This window comes from Typopeltis vanoorti, chromosome 13 (assembly GCF_054136105.1).
Source record: "Typopeltis vanoorti isolate ZY-2024b chromosome 13, IOZ_Tvanoo_1.0, whole genome shotgun sequence".
Classification (NCBI taxonomy): domain Eukaryota; kingdom Metazoa; phylum Arthropoda; class Arachnida; order Uropygi; family Thelyphonidae; genus Typopeltis; species Typopeltis vanoorti.
The window spans coordinates 63,773,532-63,798,245 of NC_143561.1; the positions used below are offsets into that span (position 1 = coordinate 63,773,532).

The window sequence follows — 24,714 nt, forward strand, 5'->3', positions numbered from 1 at the left end:
CTCCTACCTGCACAGCTGTGACCGAGACACGGTCGCTGCTATGCAAGTAGGAAGAATGTATGTGCTATGACATACATTCTTCCTACTTGCGTTCTTGTGTTCATGTTTTAAATGTTGTTGCCAATTCTTTTCCTTTTCCCCTAAATGATACTCATGTCAGTTGTTTAAGGTTACATGTTACCTTAAACAACTGCTAAGTATGTAGCACTTTTCAGTGCAAAGTTAGAAAAATAAAATCGCCAATAAGCAGAATGGTTATTGGAGGTTTTCACTATGGTTGTCTCATACTGGGTAATGACTTTACTAGTCACATATGTCTATTTTGCAATGGAAGGGAGCGCTAGTTTCTGGAAGGAAAAGCCTGTGTCACTTAACAAGACCAGTTGAAAATAATCCTTATGAATGCTCCTGAGTCCTATATGGAATCTGCAAATACGACCCAATCAATAGGTGGTGCATGCTGTTCCTAGTGTGTAATGAAATATTTATTAATAATCATAAATCAAGAAACAATTTAATTTTTATTATTTATATATTTTCTAAAGACATTAAAATTCAAACGGGTTTTGGCCCATACTTTCAAGTTTCTGACCATTATTAACAACAATACTGTTTACTGATGAGAGGAAATGCACAAATAAATAGAAGAACATGGTGATTTGTTCGGAGACTTCAGTGGATGGAGAGTATGTTGAAAGTTTATGTCCAATGGAGATTATTTGTCAATTTAAGGTTTAACCTCTAACAGTTTCATGTGCATTAGAGTATAATTCTTCAGGAGAGTGGAAAAAAAACTAATATTATATTAACTGGGATTTGCAACCAGCAAGCTAACATATAGTAATACAGAATATTTAAAGACATTATAACAATGTCATATACAGAAAGTCTGGTAGCTGTGTGCACCAAGCCAGGTTTTCAGTGAAGAAAACCTGGCATGGTGCATACACATCAGGTTTTGTTTGCTGTGTTATGGAGCGACAAATCACACTACACCCTCTACTGAGCAGATGGATGGGTGTAGGTGTGGCAGATGCCCAGTGAATGTCTCTTACCAGAGTGCATAATCCCAACTATGAAATTTAAAAGTGTAATGGTATGGTCCTGTTTTTGCTGGTTTGGTCTCAGACTTCTGTTTGTGGTGTCATGAACAGTGAACTCTGAACATTCGGGACAATACAATGCTTCATACTTTGTGGCATCTCTATGGAGCTGATACTGTCTCTTTCAGCATTCACAACGTCATAAGATGGCTGCTGTAACTGTGTGGTTTTTTTGACATGAATGTCACCACACTTGACTGGCCTCCACAGAGCCTTAATCTCATCCTTACTGAACATCTGTGGGATGAACTGGAGTGTCAGGTAAGGTCAAGGGGATGTTCACCTCACAACAGTCCCGGACCTCATTACATACCTACAGGAAGAATGATCCAAAATTCCCATTGAGTGCTACTATTGTATGCTCATGGAAGGAATGTCCCATGGGATTGCTGCAGTTATCGCAGTGAAAGGCAGTCCTAAATCTTATTGCCAAAAGGTGATGATACTAAGATGGAAGTAATGGAGAAGTCATATTTACCTATAGGAGTTGCCAAAAGGTATCTCAGCTTATTATTAAATTACTTCTAACCAAGTCTAACCAAGTGGAAAAAACTTCCATCATCTTCCTCTAATCCAGAGTAATTTAATAATAAAGTGAGACACCTTTCGGCAACTCTTATAGGTAAATATGACTTTTCCATTACTTCCACCTTAGTATTACCACCTCTGGGTCTGGCTCCCACTGACGAGACCTCAATAAAGGTTGAAACCGGTACCCAAACCGGTCTGGGTACCGGTTTCGCATCATCTTCAAACAACTGAATATCCCCTTGCAATCAACTGTCATTGATATAAAGTCATTGACATTTATATCAATGACATTTGCAATCAAATGTCATTGATATAAAGGTTAAACAATATAGGTCCTAGTACTAAGCCCTGTGGGACCCCACTTGTAACCCTCTGCCTCCTTGAAAGTGCTCCACCATACACAACCCTCTGATACCTATCAGACAGCCAATCCTGAATCCAGTTGACCAATCTGACATCCAGACCCATGTGCTGCAACTTAAATATCAGCTTATCATGTGGCACCCTGTCAAATGCCTTCGCTAAGTCTAAGAAAATTGCAGTATATGCCTTTCCTTCATCTAATGTTCTTGTAACTTTATTATAAAAGACTAGCATATTGCTAAAACAAGAGCGCCCTTTCACAAATGCATATTGACTCTCACAGATAACATTACCCTCATCTGCCCAATGCTGTATACGGTCCCTCACTACTTTCTCCAAGATCTTAACGACTACTGATGAGACACAGACTGGCCTATAATTAGACACTTTCAGTCTGTTACCACCCTTATGCAATAGCACTATCTTACCTTCCTTCCATTCCCTGGGCACCTTTGCCGAAGCCAGACTTTCATTGAAAAGCCAGGTTAAAGGCACTGTCAGTTCCCTAATACATTCTCTCAAAACTCGTGGTGAAATACCATCCAGTCCCACAGCTTTACTGACATACAGGTACTCGGTATCTGAAACAAACTCTGCTCCTGTACCTCTAAACCTCGAACCAGCCCTATCCCTCTAGCATTAAAACTGACTCCTCTAGGATGAAATACTCCAATAAAGTGTTCATTGAACAATTCCTCTATTTCCTCTGCATCAGTCATTCTATTCCCATTTTTATCCCACAATATCATTCTTCCACAGTCATTTCTCCTCCTACTGGCCACATAGCTAAAAAATTCCCTAGGATTTTCTTTGAATCTTAGGGCCAATCTCCTCTCATATTCCAGTTTCGCTTTCCTTACCACATTAGTCACTCTTCATATATGATGAAAGATGATCATATTTGATCATCTTTCATCAATATTCTAAAATTACAGAATATTTCAAATATTCTGTGCTATGATAATGTTAGCTTATTTGCTGCAGAACCCAGTGAAATTAGACATTTTCTTGGACTCTCCTGACAAAGTGTACTATAAATGCACATGAAACTAGTAGAGATTAAAAATTGAAATTGTTCACAAACAGTCCCAACGTGGCATACATACTGGACATCAACTTTAACAGGACTTGGTAACACTAAAGGCAGGTTTTTATCAGGTATCCATTTGGTGGATATGATTTAGGATATAGGAAATTTTCTGTAATGCAGTAATTTGAAAAACCAAAGTTCAAAAAATTATAAAAAAATATTAAAATACAAACTTAATATGTACCCTTTTATCTCACTATACATGGCACTGTCCACAAAAGAAGTTGGTATCAACTGGCATGCTAACATCAAGCCTGCTTTCAGTATCTGGCCATTTACTAACCATAATTCTAAAACAGCTGGAAGACAAGCCCAGTAAGCACCCAAAACAGGTACCGTACCAAACAGTGCAGCTAGAACTATTAAAAACAAACAAAATTAATACATGGCATTTGATTTTGCAAGTTATTAATGTACATAACTGAGAAAGATTTAACATTAATGTACTAAGGTTTAACAACTTAAAAAAAAAAAAGGCCTGAAAGCTTGAAAAATTTTCACATTTGGTTTCTAGAGCTGAGTTTTTGGACTATGTAAAAAAAAAAAAAAAAAAAAATTATAAAATTAATAAAAAAAAAAAAAAATCCATAGTCCACTCAGAATACTAATGCATTATAGGCTTAAAACCTTTTGTGAGTGAGAGACATAAAATATTTTAAAAAAATCTTGAGGCATTCATGTTTTTAGAGCAATTAACTGCTTGAATCGTCAAGCAACATGTATAACCACTAAAATGTATAATAAGACTATATTTCTCATCATCATGCCTACCAAAGATTTAGGCCTTGAGTAGCCTGAGGCTATATTATACAACCTTAGGAGTCATCATTAAATCTTTTAAGAGGATGTCCTAATTTTCTTTATCATAATGGCTTGTACTTTAAGGCTTGTTTTGGTAATCTTTCTATTTTCATTCTTTGAACATGTTCAATCTATTTATTTTTATATTTTCAAATTTTTTCTATGACTGATTCCTGGTTTAATTCTTTCATAATTTCTTCATTTCTTTTGTGATCAAATAGAGTATACTTTAGAGTTTTTCTCATAAACTTCATTTCAGCTGTTATTAATCTTAGTTGGTCTTTTTGTTTTATTGTCCAGATTTCACTTCCATGCAATAGGACTGATAGGGCTAATGTATGGTGTCTGGTTTGTTTTTGAACTAGGTTTGGTTTAAATATAGAGTTAATTACACCTGTTATTTTTAAATATTTTGCAATTTTTAGGTTTATATCTTTTTCATTTTCATATGTAATCATACAACCTAGGTAGTTAAATGAATTGACCTGTTCTAAAATCTTATTATCTATTACTATTTTAGTTCTTACTGGATCTTGTCCTTTAAAGGCCATAGCTTTGGATTTTTCTGTTGATATTATCATTCCATAATCTTTGGCTATCTCATTTAGATTTAAAATAGCTTTCTGTAAATTATCTTCAGAATTTGTAATTATTATTTGGTCATCGGCAAAAAGGAGAGTGTTTAAGTTCAGAGTAGGAGAAAGTTTAATCCCTTGATGGAAATTTTTATTTCATTTAGGTAAATATTAAAAAGAGTTGCTGAGAGGGGACATCCCTGTTGGACTCCTTGGTTTATCTCTCTCTCGTATATGACAGTTCATAATCTTATTTGTATTTGATTATTTTCATATATACTTGTGATAGCTTTTAGGATATTATTTGGTATTTGTCTTTCTTTTAATATGTTAAATAAAATGCTTCTTGTAACTCTGTTGAATGCTTTTTCATAGTCAATAAATGTAATATGTGTTTCTAAATTGTATTCTCTTCTTTTCTCTATTATTAATTTTAGGCAAAAGGCCTGGTCTATACATGATTGTCCTTTCTTAATTCCATTCTGTATTTCTAAAATAAAGTTTTCAGAATATTTGATTAGTCTGTTATTTAAAATTCTGCTATATATTTTGTAACAGGAATTTAGTATACTTATACCTCTATAGTTTTTAGGGGCATCTCTACTACCTTTTTTAAAGATAGGAATCACAATTGCTTTTTTTTTCCATTCTATTGCAGGAGTTACCAGTTGAATAGATTTTATTTAAAAATAATAAGTCTTTCTTTAAACCTTGTTTCCTGCATATTTATATAGTTCTGAACGTAGTTTATCTTCTCCAGGTGATTTTTTGTTTCTTGTTTCTTTCAGGCTGATTTCTAATTCTTCTCATTTAGTTATTATTATTATTACATGACAAATGCTTGCCAGTTATCTTTTTTAAAATATTTATCTGTCCACAATTCTATATAGAAATTTAGAAATTCTTCTAATTTCAATTCGGTGTTTAATTTTATGATTTTTTTTAGTATCTATATTTAAGTGTTTCAAAATCTAAGGATGTACATTATCCCCTCTGTTATTCATTATCTATATGGATCACATTATGAAGGAGAGTGGTATTAAACATGATATCAAAATTGGAGATGTTAATGTCAGCTCTTTGCTTTATGCGGATGATGTTATACTTCTAAATAAATCCGCTGCAAGTCTGCAAGATTCTCTGACTAAATTGAATAGCTGTTGTAATAGATATGGTATGAAGGTCAGCAATAAAAAGACAAAGACAATGAAAATAGGCAGAATCATTGAAAATGTCAACTGTGTATTGTGAATGGAGAACCTGTGGAACAAGTAAAACATTTCAGCTATTTAGGCACGATTTTTACTGAAGATGGTAAATTAAATATAGAAATAGACAACAGAATCAGCAAAGCTGGTATGGTGGGAAGTCAATTGAATAAATTCATACGGAATAAGAGAGAAATTAGTCGGAACACTAAATTAGCTATATACAAGACAGTGTTCAAACCAGTTTTAACTTATGGATCTGGGTCAGAAGTAAAACACTCGACCAAAGATTAGAGACTGCAAATATGAGAGTCCTGAGAAAGATTATAGGCGTGAACAGATGGCATCAATGGCAATATCATATTAAAAATGAAGATATTAGGAAAGAACTTGACATTGTCTGCATCCAGGAATGCGTTAGCAGAGCTAATCTCAGGTGGTATGGTCACCTAAACAGAATGGGCGAGGAAAGATTAGCAAAACAAGTGTTCTCTGCCAGGTTGGCAGGAAAACGACCCAGAGGAAGCCCAAGATATAGGTGGATTGATACGGTACAAAGTGTCTTAGACGATAGAAATATAAGATCTGATAATGTTGGAGTCTTGACAAGTAACAGACTGATTTGGAGGAAAATTGTAGATAGGAAGTTAGTAACGATATAATTTTTTCATGTAGTACTATCATATCCTGTACACCCCTTGTGGGTACATGGCAGGAATTTGATGATGATGATGATGATGATGTTCTAAATTAGAAACAAATTTGTTCCATGATTCTCTGTCTTTTTCTGACTTCTCTTTTAGCTACGGCTCTTATTCTTTTATATTCTATTTGATCTTCTAATCTTTTACTACTTAACCATTTATGATAGGCTTCTTTTTTCATTTTGATTATTTCTTTGATTGTATCATCCTATATCTTCAGTTTTTTTTTTTCCTTTTATTGAATTTTTTTGTTTTTCCAAAGCTTTCATTTACTGCTGCGTTTAGTATCATTTTTATATTATCTAAATATTGGTTAATTCTTTGTTCGTATAGACATTGTATATTTGTGTCATTTAATAATCTAGTTTTATAAACCAATGTTTTACATTTTCTTTCTGTTCTTTTTATTTGTAGCCATTTAGATGGTAATCTTAATTTTATTTTAATGAGGAAGTGGTCACTACTTATTTCATATCTTCGAGGAAGTGGTCACTATTTATTTCATATCTTCTGTGAATTCTAACATCTAAAGAGAACTTTGATGTCTTTTCATTTCCGATAAAATAATCTAATACTGATTTCCATCCTCTTGCTGCCCAAGTATATTTATGTATGTCTTTATGTTTATAGAAAGAATTCATTATTTTTAGGTTATTATCAACTACAAAGTCGATCGATTTTTTACCATTCCTGTTAGAGTATATTCTCCATATATTACTATATTATTATTAATTTTCGTGTTTCCAATTCTTGCATTTAAGTCTCCTACTAATATTACATAACCATTTTTATTTATTTTATTATATATATATATATATATATATATATATTCTGTAACTGATTATAAAATTCAATATTATCTTCTCTCTTTCTTCTTCTGGGACAGATAAACCAATTATTGTTAAATAACCACTATCTATTTTTATTCTAGCTTCTATTATTCTTTCATTCCATAATTTAAAATGTTTTAAGTGTTTTGAAAGGGAATTGTAAATCCAAATCATACTTCCAGTATTACCTCTGGGTCTGGCTCCCACTGATGAGGCCTCAATAAAGGTCAAAATTGGTCTGGGTACTGACCCTTCCCATAATGCATAGCATTATACATGTCTGCAAGTGATGAGTTTCAGCTCCTTTATACAAGTTACTCCAGTCCTGAAAATAGTGCAAACTTGTTTGCTTACACTTGGATCAAGGATTAAACTAAGTATATAATTTCTTGGTACCTTTAATTTATGGGATTTAGGTTATAAGGACAGATAGAGAGTATGTGGATTACAGACTCTGGCTAACAGGAGAAAGAGGGATGAACATCTGATGAAATTTTTCATTATATGGAAAGTGGGGAGAGAACACATGGTGTATCATGGAAGTTAAGTTTGTTTGCAATCAAGAAAGGAGAAAGGGCTAAGTTTTTCTCTCACAGAGCAGGGAATGGATGGAAAGTTTGCCTTCAGGGATAGTGAGTGCATCTAGTGCAAATGAATTTATGGGAAGGTATGGCAGCTAGTTTAGGTGATCTATAGCCTCTCTTGCTGAGTCCTTGACTCCCTAGAGGTCTCAGATAATAATGAAAAAGAAAGTTGGACTGGAGAGAGAGAGAGAAATCACATTTAAAGAAAGAATAAAAAAAACTGGAATGACTAATAGTATATTAATAGAGTAAAGAAATAACAAATCAATCTGATGAAATAAGATAAAGAGATTTATAAGTTCTAAAGGAGGTAATTTTAGTTTGGAAACTCTCTAACATGTAATATCAGATCTTTAAGCAGATGAAACAAAGATAAGCATCCAATAATGGTATGCTATTTATTTATTTAGTAGGAAATTCCATTACCTATTAAGGAAGACCATCTGACTCTTAAGCAATACAATCCCATTCCACAGGATTCACAATGTGGATGTTCTTACTGTCTACCACATGTATTCAAGGAATGCTACAATCTGAAAGAGAAGAAACCTCAATATCTCTCAGCTCAGATAAGATTTGAAGCAAGGTCTTTCTCTGAAGGAAATGAAACAAAAAAAAAGTACCTAAATTGGATGTATATTATTATTATTATTATTATTTATAGCCTCCATGGTGTTAACAGACTCATCGTGGGAGGACCACTCAACCAGCAGCATATCTTTCAATATTTCAATGTCAACTGCATTTATGACAGTGAACAAAGGCAAGCAGGTTTAGGCAAGTTAAGCCACAGACTGCTACTACATCAGTCTGCTGGTCAGTCAATAAAGATAACTATGTTTATCTTCATGGTGATTTTTGAATGTACACAGCAGCAAGTTAACATTACTTTAAAAAAAAAAAAATGCAAATGAGTTAAATTAATCTGTACCTTCAAAAACCATGAATGTTGAGAAATTATGAAAGAGAAAAAGTGCATAATTTAATTTGAAATTGTCAACAATTAACTGTTTGTATATGACAAAAAAGGCTGGAATTTATGAAGCTTTGTGCTATTCAGTTTAAAAAAGGGATCTGAATAGATCCATAGGAATTAGCTAGAAATTCATGCCAAAAATGCTATTAGAGAAGGAATAAGAAAACTTTTCATTAGCGAGCATTATTTGGTCAAAACCAGATCATAAAAAAAGTAAAGGAGTCTAAATATTTTCTGTCGATTTGGCTCTGTACCTTTTTTTTTTTATTTTTAGTTACCTCCAAAACATGAATTCAAGGCCATTAAATCAAACATCCCAAGATACTTTAAGGAATTTCAAAAATAGATTTAAATAAATGTTTGCAGTCACATTTAAATAATGATAGTGGTAGAAACAATAGGAAAGTGTTGCTTCAGAATGGGCTTATTTTGAAGACTTATTTATTTATTTATTCTTATGGCAAAAGGAATACAGAACAGCTACAGGTCAATGTCCAGTCTGGAAAGCCGATCCAAGGCCTCATCTGTCACCTTGTGGATGTCCTGTAGACCACCACCATGAAACTGGTGCCTTGGGCAGTCGTTCACAATATGAGTAATCGTCTGAGCCACGGGAGAACAATCACAATAAGGGCAGTCTAACAGCCCCCATTATTGTAGTAGGTAGCCACATCTGCACTGGTTAGTTCTGATCTTGTTGATTGATGACCAAATCTTCCTTAGAAAGAGCAAAACCAGGCTGCAGAGGCACAGGGATCTTCTACCAGGAAGCCGTTTGTTGGACCAGTATCCACTCCACATGTCAGGTGTTGATGGCAGGGCAGCTGAAGAGAGTTTGTCCATGGACCAGAAAGGCTTTCTAGACACTTTAGATTTTGAAGACTAAATTTCAAATTCTGTAAGTCTGTTTGTTCTTTGTGCAAATCACATCGATTTGGATACTTTTTGAAGAGACCTTATAATGGCAAAAATACCTACCACTAATTTCATTAATTATTAGTTACATATAATTAAATATTAAAGTTAACATACGAGGGTGGTCTGAAAAGCTCTCAGCCTCGACCATAGATACAACACTATTTGCAAGATTTTTTTTTTGCTAAGTTGGTACATCTGTCATAACCATCCATGTGACATTGCAAGTCATTCTATCAAGTAGTTTGTTTTATACAGCTGACTGAAGCAAAAGTGTTATCTGTATCCCTTGAAATGGATAAAATTGAGTATTGTGCAATTATAAAATACTTTGTAAAAAAAGGGTTAACGGCAAAAGAAATTCATTCGAAGTTCATAAAAGTTTATGGGCACTCTTCTCCTTCATTTTCGACAATTATGAAATGGGCTGCCGAGTTTAAACATGGCCGTACCAGCCTTGAAGATAATCCACGTGAAGGACATCCAAAAAGTTTAACAACACCAGAAATCATTGATGAAGTGTATGATATGGTATTGGATGACTGGTGAGTCAAAGTGTGTGAAATTGCTGAGACTAATAGGCATTTCAAAAGAACGTGTACGTTACATTTTGCATGAAGAATTGCAAATGAAAAAGCTTTGCGCAAGATGGGTGCCGTACTTGCACAGAGCAGATCAAAATCACACTTGCATGAAAATCTCTAACAATGCTTGGAGCATTTTAACAAGAATAAAACCGATTTTGTGTGCTAACTGATTACTAAGGATGAGACTTGGATTTACCATTACACACCAGAATCTAAACAGCAGTCAAAACAGTGGATAGAAGCCAGTTGTTCAGTGCCAAAGAAGACAAAGTCAGTTCCATCAGCAGGAAAGGTCATGGCATTAGTGTTTTGGAATGCTAGAGACATTTTGTTTATTAATTATCTTGAAAAGGGTAAAACAATAACCAGGGAATATTATTCCAATCTTTTAACCAGACTAGATGAATGAGAAAAGACCCGGTTTGCAGAAGAAAAAAATCATCCTTCATTAGGACAATGCACCTGTCCACAAAGGCTTCCTCTGACTTGTATCTCTTCCCAAAACTAAAGCTCTTCCTCACTGGTCAGTGTTTTTCTTCGAATCAAGAGGTGATTGCAGCTGTAGAGTGGGGTATTTTGCAGATCTTACTGAGAACCACTACAGGGACAAGATAATGACACTGAAGCATTGTTGGAATAAATGTAGTAGTCTTAAGGGAGATTATGTTGAAAAATAAAAATAATTTTGAAATTATAAATTTGTTTTTTCATTGTTAGGCTGAGAACTTTTCAGACCACCCTCGTACAATACATTATTCAAGAACTTTTCTCCCACATACACTCACACACCTATGTATATAAATTTTACCTGAAGGAATATAAACAATCTTAACATCAAACAATGTATGAATAAGCCACGTGTAAAGACCATAGAATGCTGCCATTTTGAAGGATGCAGCAAATACTCCATTCACAGCTTCTTCAACTGCTGTGCCTAATTTCGTAACACCCCCACCAGAAGGCAATAAGTTGGTAAACATTTCTACAGGCTTGTACTGTTCTCCACTGGCACACAAGATGTAAAATAAGGAGGTGGAAAAAACAATCTGGAAAAAAAAAAAAAAAAAAGATAATTGCAGTATAAAATAAATTTGTCAGTGTAAGCAGAATGCATTTATTTTGAATATTTTATAAGCAAGAGAAAAGAAGAGAAGAGAAATTCTCAAGGGCTCACTTTAGTGAGTACGGGCATGGCAAACCCGAGGTACCTGATGCTGGACCATGCCTTACTTCAAGTAATATATATCTGTAGACTGGTCTCTCCCTTTTTTCTTTTCTCTCCTTCTTTCTTTTCTTCTTTCCCCCAATTATCGAGGGCTAGGGGTGAATCTTTCCTATTTTGCTATTTCATCTCTTCTCATGTGGAAAGGGCCTCTGCATCCCTACCACTTTCTTCTCAAGTGACTTTACTCCAAAGCATGAAATGCCTTATAATGCATTTCATGCTGCATCGGTTGTCATGCAGAATAATCAGAGCCGCATTCAGGGCTTAGGAATGGAGGTCACTTCAAAAGACAGGATGGTAAGCTAGTTATTTACTCAGGTGGTGACTCAAAACATCATGGGGTAGCTATGATACTGAAGACAACTCAGGCAAGAAGCCTTCTTGGTTATAACCCCATTAATGATAGGATACTTTCTATTAGACTTAAGGTTCAGCCTACCAATGTATCAATCGTGGTAGTTTATGCACTCCACACAGATAGAAGAAGAGAGAGTGAGGAATTCTATGGAAACTTACAAACTGTTTTGGACTGCATACCAAGGAGAGAGAGATGCTTTATATCTTAGGGGACTTAAATGCAAAAGTGGGAAAGAGTATGAGAGTTAGGCTGGAGTGTGGCATGTTTGGTCTAGGTGAACGCAACACTGTTGGAATTTGTCCATGCTAACAGATTAGTTATTACCAATACCTGCTTCCAGAAACACCCAAGATGGATCCATACTTGGATATCTAACATTGATGGGTCAAGGCACCAGATTGATTACATCCTAGCTCTCCAGCAGTGGAAGATGAGCATCTCTGATGTGCACACTTGTCCTGGAGCAGATTGTGGTACAGACCATCAGCTAGTAAGAGCCAAAGTAAGACTAAGACTCCGAAAACTTTCAAGTCAGACACATTCCACTAGATTGGATGTTAGAGTAATTCCTAGTGGATTCACAGAAGAAACATCAACTCGGTTGGATGATTTTCGGGAGACAAATGAGGAGAACTCACCAGAAATACTTTGGGAAGGAATCAAGGTGATAATACAGAATAAGCAAAGAAGTATCTCGGCCCAATAAGAAGACCAAGAGACCTATAGATATCAGATTCAACATGGGAACTAATCAAAAGAAGGCAGTGTGGAAAAACAGAGACACAGGGACTGAAGAATATAAGAGATTACATAGAGAAGTCAGAAGAGCCATCAAGCAGGACAAGGAAAAATTCTATACTAATAAATGTGAAGAGATTGAGTTCCAGATGAGAAGGCTCAATTATAAAAAGATGTTTTATTTAGTTCGTGACTTAAAGCAAAATTCATCATCATCATCATCATCATCATCAAATTCCTGCCATGTACCCTCAAGGGGTGTACAGGATACGACAGTACTACATGAAAAAATTACATCATTACTAACTTCCTATCTACAATTTTCCTCCAAATCAGTCTGTTACTTGTCAAGACTCCAACATTATCAGATCTTATATTTCTATCGTCTAAGGCACTTTGTACCATATCAATCCACCTATATCTTGGTCTTCCTCTGGGTCGTTTTCCTACCAACCTGGCAGAGAACACTTGTTTTGCTAATCTTTCCTCTCCCATTCTATTTAAGTGACCATACCATCTGAGATTAGCTCTGCTAACGCATTCCTGGATGCTGACAATGTCAAGTTCTTTCCTAATATCCTCATTTTTAATATGATATTGCCATTGATGCCATCTGTTCACGCCTCTAATCTTTCTTAGGACTCTCATATCTGCGGTCTCTAGTCTTTGGTCAAGTGTTTTACTTCTGACCCAGCTCTCAGATCCATAAGTTAAAATTGGTTTGAACACAGTCTTGTATACAGCTAATTTAGTATTCCGACTAATTTCTTTCTTATTCCATATGAATTTATTCAATTGACTTCCCACGATACCAGCTTTGCTGATTCTGTTGTCTATTTCTATATTTAGTTTACCATCTTCAGTAAAAATTGTGCCTAAGTAGCTGAAATGTTTTACTTGTTCCACAGGTTCTCCATTCACAACACAGTTGACATTTTCAATGATTCTGCCTATTTTCATTGTCTTTGTCTTTTTATTGCTGACCTTCATACCATATCTATTACAACATCTATTCAATTTAGTCAGAGAATCTTGCAGACTTGTAGCGGATTTATTTAGAAGTATAACATCATCCGCATAAAGCAAAGAGCTGACATTAACATCTCCAATTTTGATATCAGGTTTAATACCACTTTCCTTCATAATGTGATCCATATAGATAATGAATAACAGAGGGGATAATGTACATCCTTGTCTCACACCAGATTTAACATTAAACCATCTTCCTGTACTTCCTTCAATTCTAACTGCTGACTCACAACTCAAATAAAGACTAAGTATTGCTTGATATAATGCCCCATTGACACCATATAACTGCAGCGTATTGAATAGCTTCTCTCTTGGCACCTTGTCATATGCCTTTTCCAAATCGACAAAACTTAAATACAGATCTTTGTTATATTCCCATGCTTTCTCGACTATTTGTCGTAAAGTGAAGATCTGATCCTGACAGCCTCTATTTGGCCTGAATCCAGCTTGTTCTTCACCAAGCTTTTCTTCCACAATTCTTCTCAACCGTTTCTCAAGTATACTTGCATAGATCTTGCCAGGAACACTCAGTAGGGAAATACCTCTGTAATTCTCACATTCGGTTTTATTTCCCTTTTTATATATGGGTACTATGAGAGCTCTACTCCAATCATCGGGAATTCGTCCCTCTGTCCAGGCTTTCTGAACTATGCAGTGCAGCCACTGTAAGACTCTTATACCACCATGCTTCAGCATTTCTGGTCGAATATCATCTACTCCTGCTGCCTTTCCACATTACAAGCCTTTGATGGCTTTTTCTACTTCAAGTATGGATATGTATTCCTGACTGCATGCCTGGTCAGTGTTTTTTATCACTGTGCTGTCATTACTGCTTGTTTCATTTAGCAGTTTTTCAAAGTAATTACTCCATACTTCAAGGATATCTTTTTCTCCTGTTTTCATTTCACCTTTATCATCTCTAATTCCTTTTACAGCACTCTTTCCTCCATTCCTAAGCTTCTTCAACAACCTCCAGAATATTTTGCCACCTTCTTGATATTTATTTTCTATATTCTTGCCAAAGTCCTCCCATGCCTTTTGTTTAGCTAGTTTTACACACTGTTTAGCTTTCTTACATTTGTCTCTGTATTCTGTAAGAGTAAAAGCTGACTTATTTGCCAAGAACTTTTGATATGCTTTCTTCTTTTCCTTCACTGCCTCTTTAACTTCCTGTGTCCACCAGGGAGTTCTGATTTTTTTATCTTTGCACACAACCTCACCACATGCCTCTCTGGCAGAATCAATCAATGTTTCCTTCAGAGTTTGCCACTGAATCTCCAAGGTTTGATTCCTGTTATCAAACTCTTTCATTTTCTTTTCAATAATATTTCTGTATTTTAGTCTACAGTTCACATCTGAGAGCTGCTCAACTTTTATTCGCTTTAAAACTTTCTTACATGTTATTCTTTTCAATATGAAATTCAATTTTATCCTGCTCAAGACTAAATAGTGATCACTTCCAATTTCAAATCCTCTGTACACTCTGGTGTCCTGCACCAGGGAGAAAACATCACTATCAACAATAACATAGTCAATGAGACTTTTCTTATTCCTAGCCTCTTCTCTCCATGTGAATTTGTGCACATTTTTATGTTGGAACATGGTGTTAGTAATAACCAGTCCATGTCCTGAGCAGAAATCCAACAGATATTTGCCATTATTATTAGCTTTGCTCTTTTCTCCAAATTTTCCCAAAATATTTTTGTATGTCTCACAATCATTTCCTACTCTACTATTTAGATCCCCAACAAGGACCAACTTTTCCTTTTTCATTGTGTCAGTTGCTTTTTCTAAAGCCTCAAAAAAATTCCTCCACTTCTACCTTAGTAGAACCTTCTGTGGGACCATAGGCACAAATAAGTCTCATTGTCCAGTTTCCCATTCTCATATTTGCCCACATTACTCTACTTGAGACTGACTGCCATTCAAGAAGATTAGCCTCGTATTTTGTGTTGAATACTATGGCTACTCCTTCTTTTCCTTGATTGTCATTGCCTGAATATAACATTTTGTATTTATTGCTCAGAAAGATCTCACCAGTTTTGGTCTTTTTTGTTTCAGTCACCCCTATTATGTCGATCTGGTACTTATCTAATTCCTCAGCTAGCTCCATTTCTTTGCCATTCAGGCTTCTTACGTTGATAGTACCAATCTTTAACTCTGGTGATGTTGAGTTGGGGTTTGTTTTCAGATTTGTTCCAGTAGCTGACTTTTCGTTGTTCGCCCTGGTTCCCTGGCGAAAACAACGGGGGCCTTGTTTAACCGGGCGACGCCCCAGCCGGCATGAAATTTTGTCATGTTGTACCATCATTTTTTATTTTGGTTTAACCAATAAGAATACAATTTGGTCGGCTAAATCCCAAATTGCCAGCCCATCCTCGTTCGTTCAGTATCAAAGTAGATACCCAACAGGGTGCACCATGAGAAGGTGAGGATTGGACATTAGGTCAGAAGCCCTGGTCGGTTCTCCGCATTCCTTTAAAGGCTATGTGGAGGTCTCCTCTCAGTTATACAGCTTTGACCCTTAAGCAACCCTTATCAAAAAACAGATGGAAAGAATACTGTGAGGAATTGTACAGTAGAGTGGATAAAGAAAATGTGGAGGAGCCCTCTCACCAGGAAAATTTTGATTTGGAACCTCCTCCACTTAGGCATGAAGTTGAAAGAGCAGTTCAGCAGCTTAACAGCAATAAGGCCCCAAGTGCAGATGAAATCCCAGCAGAGTTAATTAAGGCCACAGGGGGATAGAGGTATAAGAGTGTTTCATAGATTGATTAAGGATAGGAGACAGGATTATGGCCTAGAGACTGGAAGAAGTCTGTTTTCATACCACTACATAAGAAAGCAGATATGAAAGTGTGCAACAACTATATAACTATTAGTTTAGTATCTCATACAAGCAAAATTTTATTGAAGATCATGCTAAATAGGATTGAGGCCAATGTTGGGCAGAGATGCCCAAGGAACAAGCAAGTTTTAGGAAAGGTAAGGGCACCAGAGATCAGATCCTTTGCCTTAGACAAATCATAGAAAAGTATAAAGAATTTAGACTTCCTCTGGTAATGTGTTTCTTAGACTACTCTAAAGCTTTTGATTGTGTTCAGCATGTGAAACTGTGGAAAGTAATGAAAATAATCGGTTTTTTTCAACACACTATCAGGTTGATAGCCAACTTGTACAGGGAGCAAGAAGCCGTAGTAAGAACAGGTGTTGGATTGACTGATTGGCTTCAGGTTGGAAAAGGAGTAAGGCAAAGATGTTTACTTTCTTCTCACTTGTTTACTATATATATGGAGGACATCATGCGTGAAGCATTGGATAGCTCAAGACAGGAATTAGGATAGGAGGTAGATTGATCAGTAATCTGAGGTATGCTGATGATACAGTACTCCTTTGTAATGACATGGAAGAACTAGGTCAAATTCTTGACATAATTAACAAGATCAGTAATAACAGAGGACTACAACTAAATCCTAGCAAGACAAAGATTATGGTTCTCAAAGGAAATGTAAACAGAGAAGCTCTTGAGAAACAAGTTTACCTTAATGGAAAAAGAATTGAGGAAGTCAGCAAGTATGAGTACCTGAGATCCATTATTAATGTGAAGAATTGCTGTTCAGAAGACATCAGAAGAAGGTTAGGAATGGCTAAAATAACAGTCAGAGACTTGTCTAAAAAAAAGCTGGAAGGATGGATCTATCTCCATGGGAACAAAGTTGAGGATTTTGGATGCAGTTGTTTTTCCAACAGCGACTTATGGATGTGAGACTTGAAACCTAAAGAAGTCAGATAAGAAAAGGATATCTGCTTTTGAGATGTGGTGCTACAGAAGGCCGTTGAGAATATCATATACTGAAAGGCGTACAATTGAATGGGTGTTAGAAAAGATCAGTAGAACTTTAAAGGCTCTTAAGGATATTGACAAAAGAAAGTTAAATATTTTGGACACATTGAAAGGATGGAAGGAGGACTTCTCAGAACAGTAATAGAAGGTAAAGTTTCTGGAAAAAGAGGAAGCGATAGACCATCAATGAGATGGATGGATGGTGTGTGTGTGTGTGTGTGTGGAGCAACTAATCTTCAGAGAGTTGAAGTCTCCAGAAAAGCAAACAACAGGACTACATGGCAAGGCCTGATGTGGCACATCACTGAGCATCGTAGTGACCATACGGCATCTGAGGATGTCCAGTGAACATATAGATAGAAGAGAAAAGAAATGGAAGGGGAATCTTAAGCCATTTAAATAATGAGCAAATCAAATACATACATACATACATACATCTTCAAGGCCCACTCTTCCTAATTGGGTTGTGAGGGCAAAAGCTGCAAGAGGAACTTCCAATGGTCACAATCCTCTGCCACCAAGCTCAGGTATTCTGGTGGGATTCCCAAACGTGTCCACCCAAGGTTTTGGATATAATCTATCCAGCGAGTCCTTGGCCTTCCACGTGGCCTCCCACTCTCTTGTGGCATTCTGACCAGGTGCTCGAACCTGTGATCTCTCAACAAGGAGAAGCAGCAGTTGAGTATTGAGGGTTTCCCGAATTGCAGAGCTTCTGACCCTGTCGAGTTTTGCCAGCCCCGCAACCCCTCGAAGGCACCTCATTTCAGCCGCTTGGATTCGTGTCCGCATTCTTTCGGTCATTACCCAACTCTCATGACCATAGGTGAGGATGGGGACACAGACTGTATTGAAGACAGCCAGCTTTGCCTTCTAGCTTAACTCCCGCTTCAATACTACCGAACGGCCAAGCTCCCACAATATTGAGCTTGCTAAGCCAATTCAAGTATCTAGCTCTACGTCCCATTTTCCATCATTCGTGAATATGGACCCAAGGAGAAGTTTACTTCTCCACCTGTCTCATTGGGACTCCACTTACATTTAGAGTGCACTGGGATGGTTGTCTTGAGATCACAAATGTTTCAGTTTTGGCCACACTGATCTTCATTCCGGCATCTGAACAAACTGCTACAAACCTATCCAGGGTCCGCTGGAGGTCATCTGTAGAAGAGCTAAGCAGAACTAGGTCATCTGCAAAAAGCAGACGTCCAATGCTATATTTTCCAATTCTGACACTCACTGCCTCGGCTGTGCCTATCAATCCAGTCCATAAATATTATGAAAAGGAGGGGTGACAAAACACACTCTTGGCGGAGGCCAATGGAGACTGTGAAAGGTTCAGACTTTGTGCTATTTACCCTAACACAAAACTCTGGGCATTCATACAGGGACTTGATGGCAGCTAATAGTTGACCATCCACTCCATACTCCTGTACTACTTGCCAAAGCTTATCCCGAGGAACCCGGTCATATGCCTTCTCCAAGTCCACAAAACATGTGTAGACATTCTTGGCATATTCCTAAGATTTCTCAAAGACTTGCCTTAAAGTGAAGATTTGGTCAGTTGTGCTTCTACCAGGACGAAAGCCACATTGTTCTTCCTGGAACTTTGACTCAACTATGCTCCTGCACCGTCTTTCCAAGCACTTAGCATACACTTTCCCAGGCAGGCTGAGCAGAGAGATGCCACGATAGTTACTGCAATCCTTCTGGTCTCCCTTCTTAACGACTGGTATTATTATGCCTGTCTGCCATTGCTTTGGTGCTTGCCCAGATATCCAAGCAGCCTGACACACTCGAGTCAGCCAGAGAACACCGTCTTGATTTAAAGCTTTTAGCATTTCGGGCCGAATTTCAACATCACCAGCAGCCTTGCCTGATTTTAGCGATTTTATTGCTAAATGGACCTCTTCTGCTGTGAGACTAGTCATTGCCCCGATCGGCACCTCTTGGATGTCCATAACTGCTGGGCTACCCGGGTTAAGAAGGCTCTCAAAGTATTCCCTCCATCTGTGGAGGATATCCTTCTCGGTTGTTAAAAGTGCACCATCAGAGGCTTTAATTAACCTTGCTGTGCATGATTTCCTCCCTCGAAGGCGGCGGATGGTCTGCTAGAATACTTTGTTTGCATTTGCATAGGATGAATCTAATCTTTCTCCAAAGGATTCCCAAGCCTTCTGCTTGGCTGTCTTTACTGCCTTAGCAGCAGCTTTTCGTGCCTCAGCATACCGCAAACACATCTCACAGGTGACCTGACTCTAAGCCATGTTAGGTAGGACTCCTTTTTTGCCCGGACAGTTTTTTGGACTTCTTGGTTCCACCAAGGTGTCCTTTTCTCACTGCCCGTTGCCATGCCGAGCCGCTTTCTGCCACACCATGAGAGTGCAGAGGCAGTGACAGCTGTTCTGAACAACTTCCATTCCTCCTCAACATCTGCAGTATACTTGGGAATCTCTTTGAACCCGGAGGAAATGTCATCTGCAAAATTCTTCCTCACAGCCTCATTTTCCAATGCCTCCCATTTCACGCGGTATAGCTGCTTAGGCCTACCAGCGTTGATGGTAGCATCTGGTTTCTGAAGCCGTAGAGTGCACACAAGGTGGTGGTCGGTTGACAGCTCTACCCCTCTTCTCACACAAACATCTAACACTGAGGAAAATAGGTCTGCTGAGAAGTCAATCAGAGACCTTTGTTCTAGTGTATCCCTGTACCAGGTATACTTATGGACTTCTCGGTGCTGGAAGAAGGTATTCATTATGGACAAGCTGTTAGTACAGCAGAAGTCCAATAATTTCAACCCATTCGCGTTAAGGTCGGGGCACCGTTCCTCCCAACCACACCCCTCCATGTCTGGTCATCTGTTCCAACATGTGCATTGAAGTCGCCCATTAGCAGGACTGATTCCATGTCTGCCACCCTGTCAAAAGCAGCATCCACTTCCTCTAGGAAGGCAGAGTATTCTGACTCCAGATTAGGTGCATAGGCTTGCACCACAGCCAAATCATGGTTTTTCATCTGAAGCCTTAACACACATACCTGTCCCCCCAATGGGATCCACTCAGCAACACAGTCTGACAGCTGGGGGCTTGTGAGCATCCCCACACCCGCCTGAGCAGACATTGTTGGGCTCACACCAGAGTAGTAGAGCTTCCACCCCTTATCCAGGTCGACAGTTCTAGAGCCTCTCCTCTTGGTTGAAGAAAGCCCGACTAAGTCTAGCCAGTAGCGCTTGGCTTCCTCAACCAGTTCCAACTCCTTCCCTGTCAGAGAGAAGATGTTCCAGTTGCCTAAAGCCATAGTTTGATGTTGTTGTCGTTGCCATTTCCGTCCTTTTGCAGAACCATTTCTGAGTGGCAAATCAAATATTTGGTGCATAATATGGTCAACACCAATAGGTTCGATTTTTAAAGTACATACATTAGGCATCTTGAATCAGCATAATATTTAATAGTTTAAATTCTGCATACTTTATTTTTATATCATTATACATCATTATATATACTGTATTTTACATGGTTCCATGAAAGAACAGAATATGAAGAAACAGAACAATGAAAGAGCAGAACTGTGACAGAACAGAACAGCAAAGAAACAGAACTGTGACAGAACAGAACTATGATAAATAGAACCATGACAAATCAGAACAGGGGAAAATAAAACATTTATTATTATTTGTTATTATTTATTATTGTCATATCTCTATTTATTATTTTATTATTATTTATTGTTGTCATATCTCTATATGTTGTATAGATTTTTAATCACTGCAGGTTGTCCATTCGGCGTAAAAACATCAATGTATAGTTCTACAACATTTAAATTAGCAAGTCCTTCACAGACCCCCCCCCCCCTATGGCTCCTTATCGGTTTTGTCAAAACTTATCTGGATGTACGGAATAATGAGATGAAACATTTTCATTCTAGCAAAAGTACAAATAAACTGTGTGCCTACATTTCCAAGAATACTAAGTAATTACAGGGGTACTTAAGAACTGAGTGGCTTACCAAATTATAGGATTGCCAGGAATAAGTACCCTTTCACTCAATGCCCCTAATGCAGTTTCTAGTTTGCAATATAACACTTTTACTTAGTGTCCTATCATCAGTTTGCCAGAATAAAAGGGTGATCCATCTTCCACATATTCACTGCAGACATACAATTTATTCGCAAAGTAAGCATTCATACGCATTTATGATCATATCAGTGGTTACTTATCTGCCCATGTAATTTACTAGTTAGTTTAGTACTATGACAAAGCTTGAATATAAAATTAATAATAAATTTATTTTTTAACAGATCTATTATCATTGAAGTTTCACTGAGACAGAAAGGAAATCAAGTTCTACTGTACCAAGGATATGAATATACCAAGTATAGGAAAAACAAGAGTGGAGTGATTACCTGGAGAATGCAGAGTCTACTCTGCCACCAAATGCAGGGCATTCTCGAGGACACAGGAAGAAAATATCATTGGAGAGGTCCTACAACACTGCCATGATTCTAATCCTCAAAGAGCACAGGCAAACATTTTAATAGGACAAAACAAGACATGAAGGCAGTTGGTGCAACTCCGAGGAATGTTATGGGAAATATTTTATTAGAAGTGAATAGGGATCTTTTGGAACACTTAGCAAAGCAATCCTCACTCACACAAAGTCTTTTTAAACATAAAGAAACTACTTACATTCCAAATCCAGCTACAACTGATTTTCCTATCCCAGAGAAGTATGATGACCTCATTTTGTATGATACTGGAGCTGATGACCCAGAAAGAATATTGGCAATTGGGAATGATGATCTGCTCTAAGAATTAGACAAGGATGACATTTATGGAGACGGAACATTTGATAAAGCACCTAGCATGTTTTTTCTGCTGTATACATGGCATGCTAAGATTGGCAATTCATATCCTCCATGTATTTATTTTCTTTTGCAAAAAAGAATATGGATACATACAACAGAATGTTTACCATTCTGCAATAATTGGTGCCCAATATAACACACCAAAAGATTCTGCTGGACTTTAAAAGCATGTATATGTCTTCTGCTACTCAAGTTGCTTTTTCCACAAGCAGAAGTAAAAGGGTGCTACTTTCACCTTTGCTAGGGTGTTATTAGGAAGATCAACAGTGTTGGCTTAAAGGAAGTGTACGAGTCTGATATTGACATGAAGTTGAAACTGAAGTCCCAACCTGCTCTCTCCTTTGTGCCAATAACAGATGTAAGAACTGTCTTTGACCAACTAGCTGTCACATTTCCAGATGAGGATAACTACAATGAAGTTCTCACATATTTCTTTTCAACCTACATCGAAGGAGTTGCAGGAAGATCACCTCTCTTTCCAATTAGGATATGGAATCATTTTGAGGCTGCTGATGAGAGATGTCCTAAGACTACATATTGTTGTGAAGGTTTTCACAATGCCTTGCCTTAAACTCATTGTTTCATTGTAGTCACCTAAGCATTTGGAACCTATTAGATGTATTAAGACGAGATTTAGCTTGCCAGCGATTATTATTAGCCAATGCCCATACAGGTCGCCCAGAAGTCAGAAAAAAGAGGTATGGGATCCTTAGTAATCAAGTGGCAATAGTTGTGTAGGAATATCAAAATTAAGAAGATAAATTGAGGTTTTTATGCCGAATGGCCAACCTGCAGTGATTAAATTTTTTTTATATATATATTTCTTTTATATATTGTTTTATATAGATATTTCATTAATAAATAGATACGACACAAATAAATGTTTTATTTTTTCCCCTGTTCTGTTTTGTCATAGTCCTGTTTTGTCACTGTTCTTTTTCCTCGGTGTTCTGTTTGTTACTGTTCTGTTTTTTCATAGTTCTGTTTCTTAATGCTCTATTTTTCCTTCCATTTTTTCATGTTCTGTTTCTTCTGGTTACCATTTTACACACAATAACTTATCAACAGATTTATCATTAGCATCACACTACGCATACAGATTTCTTCTCACTAACAACATAAACAGAAGTCTAATTAAGTTTGAACTAGATACAGTAATACCTCAATTAACACTCAGGATGCATTCCTAGAAGACAAAGTGCTAAACGGGGTCATTTTAATACATAGTAAATAGGAATAGGAGAACACACGACCAAGAATAAACAAGTTTTACTTTAATTTTAAGTTATTTTTATATTAACTTTCCTTTCATGGCTCTTGGTGCTTTGGAATAATACACAAGCAATGGTTTTAATTTGAAATCACCATTGGTGTTACCGCCCAGAAGAAGGGTTAAATAAACGGTCTTTTGCAGCTTTGAATCCTAGTGCTCGCTGTTGTTCGTGCAATATAAATGTGCACTTTGGCATTCTCTTCCAAAAAAGTCCCATTTCATCCACAAATTAAAATCTAGTTTGGGAGGATAATTTCCTATTTCAATTATGGCTCTTAAAGTTGATGGAAAGGCTGAAGCAGCTTCAGTATCTTCACTCACCGCTTCTCCAGTGATTTGAATGTTATAGAAGTTGTTTCTTTTTTTAAATCTATCAAACCAACCTCTGCTGGCTGCAAAGTTTTCGCTTGTATCTTGTGTTTGTTTCTGAATATGATTAAAGATACTTCTGGCCTTTTTCATGATTACTGCCTGACTTCCTCTGTTTGTTTTTGAATATGATTAAAAATACTTCTGGCCTTTTCATGATTATTGCCTGACTTAATGGCATGTTGTGTTTGGTTTCATCATCAAATGGAAAGACATTTCTCCATTTCCTCTAAAACATTGCTTCTGGATTGGGTTACTTTTGTTGCAGAAGACATTGTGGTTATGGTTGTTGAACACTTAATTTTGTCCTTGTTTTTTTAAAATCATTCCTAAAGTAGAAGTAGACAAATTTAAACTGGCTCCAATGTAAACCTGACATTCACCTTTTTCTAATGGCCTCAGCATCTGCATTTTAATGTCGAGCGAAATGCCTTTTCATATCAATTTTGCTTTGTTTTAACCTTACCCTGATTGGTTCGGGTTTAAGAATCTATCCCAATGGCTTTAACAGGCCTTTAAGGCCCACAACCTTCCAAGCATGCTTGGATTTCGTAACTGAAATACGAGGATAGAATGGTCACTCCTATGCCTCAAGGTATTCTTGGCTGTATCCCTGTGTGTTCACGGGACCGGTTTGCCTGCTTGCAGGATGAAAAACACCAGATAAACTGGCGGAAAAAAACCCTACTGCCCGCGCCCAAGACCGGCTAACTTGGCTATGGCTGAGGAAGATCCTTCAGCTCCTCACGT

General features: G+C 37.1%; 1 protein-coding gene across 2 annotated transcripts in view; it reads right to left on the bottom strand.

The window, feature by feature from the left end:
• LOC150100223 (transmembrane protein 245) overlaps positions 1-24,714 on the bottom strand; it is a 282,836-nt gene that overhangs the window by 101,043 nt on the left and 157,079 nt on the right. For both annotated transcript variants that reach the window (XR_016549228.1, XM_090402358.1), the window contains exons 10-11: positions 11,076-11,313; positions 3,272-3,446 (exon numbers count right to left, since the gene is read on the bottom strand). Coding sequence is in view for 1 of the 2 variants with exons in the window: in XM_090402358.1 (XP_090258484.1) it covers positions 3,272-3,446; positions 11,076-11,313 (413 nt within the window). In the remaining variant the exon portion in view is untranslated. The remainder of the gene's footprint in view (positions 1-3,271; positions 3,447-11,075; positions 11,314-24,714) is intronic.